At 38.3% G+C, this 11,056-nt stretch overlaps 1 protein-coding gene across 6 annotated transcripts in view; it reads right to left on the bottom strand.

Moving 5' to 3' along the window:
- STXBP4 (syntaxin binding protein 4) overlaps positions 1–11,032 on the bottom strand; it is an 80,708-nt gene extending 69,676 nt beyond the window's left edge. For 3 of the 6 annotated variants that reach the window (XR_001863599.1, XM_017739178.1, XM_017739177.1), the window contains exons 1-4: positions 5,477–5,677; positions 1,916–1,989; positions 1,636–1,731; positions 589–658 (exon numbers count right to left, since the gene is read on the bottom strand). Coding sequence is in view for 5 of the 6 variants with exons in the window: in XM_017739178.1 (XP_017594667.1) it covers positions 589–658; positions 1,636–1,731; positions 1,916–1,989; positions 5,477–5,544 (308 nt within the window). In the remaining variant the exon portion in view is untranslated. Of the gene's footprint in view, positions 1–588; positions 659–1,635; positions 1,732–1,915; positions 1,990–5,476; positions 5,678–9,271; positions 9,391–10,047; positions 10,591–10,948 lie in introns of those variants that run through there. The other 3 variants (XM_017739176.1, XM_008637576.2, XM_017739174.1) reach the window with 3 other exon arrangements.
- Positions 11,033–11,056: the final 24 nt, after the last annotated feature.

The following is an 11,056-nucleotide window of genomic DNA, read 5'->3' as shown; positions in this document are numbered from 1 at the left end:
CCCTTCCCTTCTGTCCCCATCCCCCCTTCCTCCATCCTGCTGCCTTCCTGGGCCTCCTTCAGGATCAACAGCAACACAAACGCACCAAAAGCTACTGCTCAGGTGTGCCTGGCTCAGGATTTCCCGCAACAATACATAGGGCAACTTTTCTTTGAATTTTCCATCTCCATCTCCATCTCCAGCACTAAAAGCTGCACTGATCTCTCAGAGATCCAGCTACAGAAACCATCTACAGATTTTTCTTTCCCCTTCATTGTGCCATCACATGATTGCTACCATCATTTACATTCACCAGTACTGAACCAGCAGATAGTTATATTTTAACCACTTCTGCTATTTTCACACACATTCTGTAATCTGTGTCACTAAGAAACCAGCTGATTCTGGTGTTACAGAAGCATATAAAATCCTTAACTTTTCCACAACAGTTTTTGCTGAATTAGATCTATAGGATAAAATACCTGCCAGTTGAACTCCAAGGATCTCAGGGTAGTTGTGCTCTTTCAATCAGTCATTGATAACGTCCAAAATAATCAATATATAACATTCCAAGCTCTAATAAACGTTCAGGAATCAGTACAAACATACCTTTCATTTGTTACTCCAATCAAATTTTCTCCATTGACATCTAAAATTAGGTCCCCAGTGAGCAAACGGCCTTTAAATGAAACCAAGAGTGATTGATGAATCAACAAGAAAATGGTGAACATATTGTATCAAACCAGGTATTAAACCAGGGCTTCTCCTTTCAATTTTATGTGACTTAATGCATTAAAAAACTTTATGACTCTTGGCACCTGATCCTAAATAAGACAGGTAATTGTGGTAAGACTAGAAACTAAAAATCAGTCTTATTAACAACAGAGTAGGCATTGAAAATAAGTGTTATGTAGCTATTTGTATTATTTACACACAGCATAAATTTGGGAGACAAGAATTTGTATTTCCCAGTTGTGGAATAAATTTTTATTTGAATTTTGCTCTTAACATTAATATAAGTTACCATGTGTAGATATATTAATGTTTTAGACATTAATAAAGTCAGCTAAAAGATTTGTTAGAACCAATTCTATTTTTTAACCTCCTGAAAATGTCAAGTTTAGGAACCTGAAGTTGACTCAGATTACTTTAAACAATCATATTGCACAAGACGAGATGGAATCCCATCAGAAACCTAGGATGGAAATCTGTAGCTTAATTACTGCAAACTCTGAGTGTAATTTCTTCTTTGCACACTGATCTCAACCACCAGCACACCACCATTAAAAAAACAGTAATAAAAATTACCAGAACTAATTAGAAATACTGGTTCCATACAGGAAACCTCACTCTTACACCTTATAAATTAAAAGTGATTCAGCATCTCAACACTTACTCAGCAGCACTGAAAGACTGCCAATTGCCTTCACCAGCCATATTTAGATTTGAACACATTTCAAGACCTGAGCACATTAAAATCTTCTTCCACAAGAGGTCCATGTTTCATTTCTCTACCTTAAAGTAAGCCAAAACTTCATGGATCCTGACTAAACCATACTATTTTAAATATCCTTACCCACAAAGTGAAATAAAGACTTCTTTTGACAGCTTTTTATATGCAGTGTGTTTGTAGGAAAAAAAGTTAAAATTTCTTACTATCTACAGCAGCAACCCCTCCAGGTAGAATTCTCTTTATGAAAATCCCATAATCTTCTGCTGTTTGTGCCCGATAACCTCCAATAATTTTAACTCCTGCACAACAAACAAAAAGACAAAAGTGAAAAATTGGTTATTCCACCTACTGTGCTAAATGTATTTGCAGCCAAATTCATAAAAGACAAATAAACTTTCCTGATGCCAGTGTGAGCTGGCAAAGCTCACCAGGTGTTTTTAGGTTTGATTTACTTTGAATAACAGAATGTGCAGTCTTAGTTACCTAATCCATTCTGGCAATCAGAGAAAGAGATGCGATGAACAGCTCGATTAATTCCATGAGGGCCCATAATGGTCCTAAGGAACAAAATAAAAGTCATTAAATTACAGAAATGTAGGTAGAGCTATGTTAGTAGAAAAGAAATTTCAGTGACTGTGTTTTCAACTCAAATACAAACCCAAACCCGTTTTCTCCACTGACAACTTCAAATTGTTTGATATCTCTGAGCCACCATCTCCCCAGCCAAAAATCAATCTACTCATCACAATACCATACCAGATGGAAAGGTATAATAAATATACAGTGTTCACTTCCTTTTCCTCCAAAGCATTTCAGGCTAAACTGTGAATCCCATTTTGAATAATAAAAGGATTGTGATTACATATAAACAAAATTCTGCAAGCTGGTCCACCTTAACATTTAGGCAGTAAAAACGTACCAAAGAATCAGTCTTCATCAGGTCATGAATATTTGAACAAAAGTACGGCTAAGCCAGTGCATAAATTATTTCCTAAGATATCTAAAATATAATTTTGTGGCTATTTATGAACATAATATTTTCCCAAGTCTCTTAATTTCTTCACTCAACATTGATTTCTTTCTTTGTTGTAAAAAAGACTTCTTTCCAAAATCTTTTGCCTGATCCTCTGTGTACCTTCCTGGCATAGGGCAGACAATAGGGAATACAGTATCATACAGTCATCCCAGGACACCACCCCAAGGGAAAACACCAGGATGGCACTTGGAATTGTCTAAAGGCAGAGGAATATTTTCAGGACAGTTGATCATGTTATAGAATTAAAAAAGAATACAAAGTAAAATTAGAGTTTTGAAATTTACAGTTCCATCAGACTCATGACCAGCACACTGCTCTGACAACGTAGAGTGTTAAGAATGACAATATATCCAGATTATCCTTTACCAGGTTTTATTTTCATTTAGATGAATTATGGGTTTAAAAAAAAGTAAGTTGTATCATAGCTCTTTTGTCCTTTCACTGCATCATTTTTGGAGACGACTCAGCAGATCTCTTCTAGAAAAGAGCAGAAGCACCACCGAGGTTTTTCTGCTTTGACCTACATATTGTTCTACATTAGACAGAGTTGTATTTTCTAGAGGGTGCTAGTGAAATGGAACAACGAGAATTCATTAGCAGGGTGGGAAAGAAGATCAAAGTGGAGGACACAGTGACCCAAATCCTTCTACACAACCTAATCCAGCACACAGCCTGAACTCCATACCTGGAACTGGGTACATCTGCAAAAAGCCAGAGTACATCATTAAAAGGTGCTGTGCCAGAGGAAGAGAGAAATCCAGAAGGTCCATATGTTCTTAAAATTCTAGCACCAGCCAAGAGATCCAGATTCTAAAGAACATCTGCAGTTCTTTTGGTTTTGTAGAAGAAAACTGGATGAGGTTTTTTTGTATCATGGGATAAGCACTAGCTTTGAAAAGCAACGATTCCCCAAAACCTCCTATTTCCAAACAATTGCAAAATTAGCCTTTGCTTTAGGAAAGGCTGGCTACAAGAACAGACCTAGTAATTCTGATAATTCTAATAACCTTTAGAAGCAAAAAGTAAACCCACGCTTCAAGCACTGTATAATTTTTAGTATTTCTTGAAGTATTTGTTTCATAGGCTAAAAAGAAATAACAAGACCCGGTGTATTGGATCTGTATTTGACAGGACTGCACATGACCTTACCATGATATGTCAGAGCATAAGGCATCCTTTGTAAGGCTAAAAGTGAACCAAACTGCTTTTACTTAACCACAGCCTGAAAGGAAGAACAAATCCCCAAGTCTGATATTTGCTTATGACTACCCTCTGGACAACCTCCTACTCCACGACAAGAACAGAGTATTTTGCATTACTACCCAGTACTGTCACTGCAATTATCCCATGAATTTGTCTTGAGGTGGAAGGACAGCATGCTACTCATGTTTTGTCCTGACTTGTATTTATCTTTGAAATCTTAAACAAGGTACACTGATCTTTAAAATAGGCAATTATTCTAATTTTTCCTTTCTTGCCTTTTGCTACTACTGCTATTGGTCTTGCTCTGCCATCCCCTCTCAGCATTTTTCACATGGCAGTTTTTCTGTTAAAATTAAAAAGCAAGAACAAAAGTTACTTCAACCTCATACAAACCAACACAGAGGTTTACTTTGGTGAAGTCTGAAAAGATCAAATCTCAGACTTTAAGTCTGAAGTTTGGAGCTCACCAGAAACTGCAGAACCTCTTTATATACTACCATATAAAACAATCACGAAATATGATCAAATCTAAGTACAGGCCAGTTAATAGGAAAGGATCTACATTTTCAAAAGTAACAGGCACTACTTTCAAAAGAGAGATCCTAACGAATATAAAATGGATTCTGACAAAGAGGACACAGAGAATATACAACTAATAATGCACAATGGAGAGGAATAAGGTATCTCTGAAACACTGGAATTGTGATGCTGCCACCTACAATTAAAAAGAACTGACACTTTGGACAGACAACTTCTACAAGGTACTCAGGTCTCTTTATGCTCTAAAGACTAAATCCCTCCAGTACATGCAGTTAAAATTACTTTATCCCATAAAAGCAAAGACAAAGATTTTCAAATGCTCCAAATTTGTTTAGCATATCGCATCTAGCTGACTTTCAGTGTTGGGGGTCTTTTTCCCCCATATAACTTAGATCTTCAAGTCAAGCTACTTGCCATAGTTATAAAATAAACAAAGCTTTAACAATTTCACTGTAAAATGACTTGGATTCAGCACCCATCCATCCAACATCTATTTTATGTCATCATTATTTAATATTCCTGAAATGTTAGAATACTTCTCCAGAGCATTAGAACCATGCTGAACAGTATAAATAAGGAAATAGGCTCCTAAACCAGCTGGCAGTAGTAACAAAAAATAATTCAACTCCTTGTAGAAAAAGATGCAAAATTAAATAACCATGTTATTGATGACATGATGTTGCAACTCATTTTTTGAGGTCAGGCGAAAGTATTTGTAAGCAAGGTTTTAGCACACAGAGAAGATGTGCGGCAAGAGATGAAATAAACAAGCAAAACTCACCAAAACGTACACTATAACCGTCTTACACTAAAAAATACTAAACTCAATACTCCAGCTGAAGTCCTGGAATGCTAACAGGCTAAATGTGCAACATTTTGTGTAGATGCTCTAGTAAGGGCAATTAAAATGAACCTGCTTCTATTACTTTTTAGCAGCATACACAAGGAAGTTCAACAACTTTGGGTTTTATTTCTTCTAGTACTTATCAGAACATACAGCTCCAGATATTCTTCTGATCTCTATTCCTGAGAAATTATTAGTCATTCATGTGCAGAAATAAAACACTTACCTGTTTTTATCAATGGAAGAATAATACACTTTGATCACAAAACACATTATTACTGACACAGAAAAATCTAAATGATAAACTCTGGCTGTTCATGAAAAGAAGCTGAAAATGCCCACAGCTTTTAAATTATCTGTCATGTACTTTGCCCAGTTACAGACTAGAGCAATACCCTTGGAACTGAATGGTTCAGCATACCAGTATAAGAGAGAGAGACCATCAAAACGCTCTGGTTCATCTTCAGCCCCTGGAGAAAGCAAGGACATCCTTCAGCACGCCAGGAAAAACAAGGACAATGCAACCAAAACACACTGGAGGTTTCCAGTTCAGCCGGATAAAGGTTATGAGCAGGATGATTTCTGCTACCAGCTAAAAAACCCAAACACAGCTCCAGCTGAGCGTCTCTGCCTACTTAATCTTCTCTGAAAGCCTCTGCGTCACATGCACTAATTCACCTAGGGAGGTAATGCTTACTTTTTCTCTCTTTGAAATGGCCATTTAGAGCAACTTTTAAGACTGATAAATGCAAAGGAGAAAATTTACTACACTGTGATTAAGCAGTCTAGATCCCAGCAGCCAAAGGCAAGTGAGATGATTAAAAGAAACTGATTTCCTCCTGCTCTTCCAAAAATTTATTTACATGCTCCCTGCAAACAAGGTCAAAAGCAGTAATTCATGACCTTTCTAAAGCAATCTTCCTAGCAGACTGGATTATGCACAGCCACACAAAAGGGAAAGCCAACAAAGCAGACTGAAAGTATTAATGAAATGAATGCCATTATGCTATTACTTTTCATTCTCAATCATGGTATTGGCCTGTGCCATGATCTAACTTGGTTTGTAGACTTTCGAAATACAGCAGCCAAAAGTCAACAGAGAACTTGGGTTATATATTTTCCCTAGAAATGGAAGCTGATGTGCTTTTCTGTGAAAGGGAATGAAACTGCCAAATTTATGTCATTACACTGAGAATAAGACAGAGTCAAATGTATCACCCCTGTTCCCAGAGGGCAGACCTTGCTGACAGGAGGCTTGGTCTTGCAGAGAGATGCACATTTTCAGAAATTCTGAGCACCTGACACCATTTTGGTTAATGACCATTTTCTTCCAGGCTTGCCTCAGAAGAAGCACCCCTACTACTCCCCCTCTCTCTAAAAGATGGTAAGACTGCAGCTTGAAATTAAACTCAACTACCCTGCATTCACTAAGGGCTTTAAGTAGACAGGTGAATCCTCTCTAGCCAAGAGCAACCCTGGGATCAGACGGCATCTGTCAGGTCTGGAGCCATGCAGCAGGAGGGCTCTGCTATGCCAGGAATGCAAATGCTTATCTCAGGCACCTTTTTTTTTTTTAAAGCTGCAGTGACTGTGGTTTCATTAGCAGATAATCCTTCTGGGGAAAGGATCCCTTTGCCGAGAGACAACGTGCTGAACAGTGTTCAAATAGAGAGAGGTCAGTCCTGAGAGCCTGCACACACAGAAGGGGCAGAGTGACACCACAGATTAAGGAGCAGATCAGAGATGGAAATGGGAACATAAAGCAGCCTTCCCAGTTGCCAAAATGTGAAAAGCCCCACTGGAACAGTGATCACATCCATACAGAGATGAAAATTTGCCCCTTCGTAGCCTTTTCTCAATCAGTTCACTCTGCTGGTGCTACTGGAACTACACAAAAGCCATTGGTATTTTAAGCCTCATATCAATTAGATTGGCTCTAGGCAAGGTTACAGAAGATAAAATACCAACAGTTCTTCTCCAACAAAACTACCTCTTATCTTAACAACAGTGGAGTTCAATTTGTGGTATCAATATCAGGAGCATTTGTCACAATACATCACTCAGACCAACCAATGTCACATTTTCTGCTACAGAAACCCCTCAATTAACACATGGCTCAAGGCTCTGCATTTTCCTTGTTAAAAAGCAGAAAGTTATTTTTATTAAACCAGACACGACAAACTTCTGAACAATTTAAGCAGATATAAAGTAGTATTAAACTTATTGCTCCCATTTTATTACAGTTATTACCAGTAATACATCACTTACTCCTCCATCCCTTCTTCAAAGTAAACTGTGCTTTGTTCAGCTTCCTGAACTCACCCCCGAGGCTTCTATCCCTCTTTACCTTCAAATTCTGTTGCTGTGCTGCTTTTAATGAACAACAGCATCATTTCTTCTCTTGCAATTCCTTTGCCTTTCAAGAACATGCTCAGAAGAACACAAGTTACTTTTTACTTACAGAAAGATCTAGGAAAATTGTAACTCAAAACTCCATGAAATTTAGTATAAATGAGTAAAACTAAATTTTCAAGAGTTACCATTTGTTATTAAGTACGATTCCTTTCCAAACAGCTGGAAAACTACTCCATTCTGGCAACATTTGTAATTACAACCTGCCTTTCCCATGGGACGTTTTGCAATGCTTTAGCAACTGAGATGGATTACAGGGTAATTTAGCAGATGACAAAAAGATCTGCAAAATCTTTGGAAGTTTGATTCACAGGATCTTTTTTGTTATAAATAAACCAAAGGCCTTTTACAAAAATCCTATACAAATCCATTATGCAACTGTAGCCTTTCAGGTTCACTAACCCTAAATTCAGATTTTAAGGACTACAGGCAAAGGAATGCTGTATCAAATATCATGGATGAGCACTCAATATGATCCATCCAAACCCACTCACTATTCAAAATACATTTTGCTGATTAGGTTATAAAGATTAAAAGAAAACATATGTCATTATATGGCAATTGTTAAGCCTGAAAAAAGCTTGGGCAACATTGTAATAGTGGATTTTGGAATGGTTTGAGGCTAACCCCTGTGCAGAAAAGGAAAGTATGATTCAAAGTTTAGGTAAACCTCAGTTAAAATATAACCAAGTCCATTCTTGGAAGCATCGAGACCATCTCCCATAAAAAATAAAAGTACAGAAAATTACAGTCTGCCATCAGCGTGTAGCTGAAGTGCAGTTATAGGTGCCTTTCCTGTTCATCTCTTATGTGAAAAACTGCCTTTGGAATACAGTGAGCTAGGAACTACTCATGTAAACTACTCATCTTTCACATGACTCTAGCAAGCCACAGCTGTCTTAAAGATGTATCTTTGTGATCCCGTACCCCGAATTTCCATCAGCCAAGCAGAGTGTTGCCTTCTTCAGGTCCCAGAAAAGCAAGTTAGTTTTTTTTAATGTTATGTGGTTTTGTTTTTCAAAATAATCAAGTTATTTATGAGGTGGCATAATTTTAAATCTATGCTAAATTGTTTTACAATTTTTCTGAATACTCTTTGCTGGATTCTATTGCACAAGTACAACAAACATGATCAGTCCAGCAAGAGGTTTTAATTCTGGTTTTGATGACAACATTGGCGTGGTTATTTGGCAGTTTGGGAACGGTCTGGAGTCACAGTTTTCAATCATGACTGAATCCATTTGATTTGACATTCAGAATCTGGTCCAACTCTTAAGTGGATAACATTACGTTTTATAGAATCAATACAATTATTATTTTATATCCCATGACATTGGTAAAAATATGATGGTTCCTAAGCACTACATATTAAATATTAAAGGTATAGAGACAGAGTATTCTGAAAAATTAACGCACTGTGACACAAAACCTCCATACCATATCTTGTGCTACTGCAGGTACCGCAGATGTACAAGGAAGTGATCTACTATATACAAGTATGTTTTCATACTTCAGAAGCATTAAATTAAGAAATCTCTATGCAGGGATTTATCTCTACAAAACTAGTCCCAACCAAGTGCTGATTAACTTAATGAAAAGCTTAAGGGACATTTCCTCCCTTAATGTGTAAATTCACTGGTGTTGGTGTCAGCTCTTCTACAATGTTACTGCAGACTGCTTTAATATGAAAGTTATTTTTCTTTAAGACTTCGTCAAAGCAAGATCCTACCAATGAAACTGCAAGAATTTTCACATTATAATCCAGTAATTGTATTTCTGCATCTAGGCAAAAAAGAGTACTTACTCCTTCTCTGTATTTGTGAGGGGATCTGTACTGGACATCTTCTTAGAAGCTTATTTAAATAAAAGTTCAAAATGAAGAGTTCTGACACATGAAGAACAGGCTCCTACCCAGGATCAAAACTGCAGAAAACAAAAAAGGAGAAACAACTTTCTGAAATTTACATGGCCATTTTAATTTTCAGACACTGAAAACAATCTTATTACTGACTAGTTGAAATCAAACCGGAAAAAGACAACTGCCATTACAAAATGGATACAATTCATTGGTGAAAACAGTTAACGACTTGGACTTTGCTGCAGGTAGTATCAAAACATTTCACATCCTAATTTCCTCTTAATTTATAAGGCAGAAATTAGGGTAAACCTGAATCCCTTGTGATTAAAATCTTGTAAAAAAGGAAAGAACCGATTACAATTCTAAGGTGAAGTAATGTAACTGCTGAAGGCAAAGACAATCTCTTTTTTTTTTTTCCACTGAAAGTTACTTGGAAAGGGAATGTTACTTGCAACATGATAAGGTGTTCTGTGTGTCTTGTTTTCTCATGTTTTTTTAACTTACTATCTGGTATTTACTGTCTCTGAACTTCTCACATGAAGTATGTGGAACAGGCCAAAACACACAAAATGGGCTTACACACCACTAATGTAGCAAAACCCCCAGAAATTCACGTTGTATTTTTATTAGTACATACAACAGGTTGACAAGAAATACAACCCTGGATGTACTGAACTACAATCATTCAAAAACTGCAACAAAAGCATTAATGGAAAAAATACCTGTTTGTATCAGTAGCAGCAAATCCCCCTGACCTTGGAAGGTACACTGCTGACCCCTTACATGCCACAACACAAAACAGGAATGATTTCCAAGACAAGAGGGACAAGGAACTCTCCCAACACACAGGCAAAGATAGCACAGGTCCTCCTGGCACCAGTGTCACACCACAAACCGTGGCCAAGATACAGCAGAATGCCCAGGTGGTCAGCCTCCACAAAACCACACTAATTCCTGCATGTCCGTATTATCTTGTGTGAAAAAGATGTTAAATGCACTTTGGAATACCACAAATGCTCCTGCAGCAAACGTTTTCAGGTTTTGCTCGCTAAAGGATCAAAAAACCAGGCATCTAAACACAGTGGAAATACCACAGCATGGCTACACTGCAACCTTTACCATTTTCTTATTCAACATGGAAAATGAAGCAGTAGCAGGAGATGCCAGTCCTTGTATGATTCACGTTACTGGAACAACCACAGGAGAAGAGAAGCACAGCTCTAAAGCAGTAAATTCAAGTATTGCTACAGCAAAGTTTGTTACAGTGCATGGCACCAGCCATATGAAAAACTATTGTTCGTGAACTTGCCTGACTTTGCCCATTCTGAGGTTGCTGCTGTTTACAAACAGCGCTCGCTCCCTTCGCAGCGTGTCAATAGCTGTGCCTGGACAACAAATCCCTACAAATGAATTAACGTGAAACAAAGCACCAGTGGGGAAAAGGAACAAACAAACAACCGGTGTCAAGCGTGCACAAAAGGGCAAAAACTGCACGGCCCCGGAGTGACCACTCGGAGCGGCCCCGCGCTCAGCGCCCGTCCTGGGGCCGGCAGCACAGAACCTGAGGGATAACCAGGTACCTGCGGGACCAAGGTCATCCCTCAGTACCCTCGTACCACGTACGTTCAGTGCGGTGTCCCTGCGGGACAACCACCCCTCCGGTGACCCCGCTTCTTGCCGGCCTTTCAGTGCCGCTGCCGTCCAGCACAGCCCGCTCAGTGCAGTACCGGG

This window comes from Corvus brachyrhynchos, unplaced genomic scaffold (genome assembly GCF_000691975.1).
Source record: "Corvus brachyrhynchos isolate BGI_N302 unplaced genomic scaffold, ASM69197v1 scaffold407, whole genome shotgun sequence".
Lineage (NCBI taxonomy): Eukaryota > Metazoa > Chordata > Aves > Passeriformes > Corvidae > Corvus > Corvus brachyrhynchos.
Note: the sequence above shows the minus strand (reverse complement) of the source record. Positions and strands in the feature narration are given on the sequence as shown.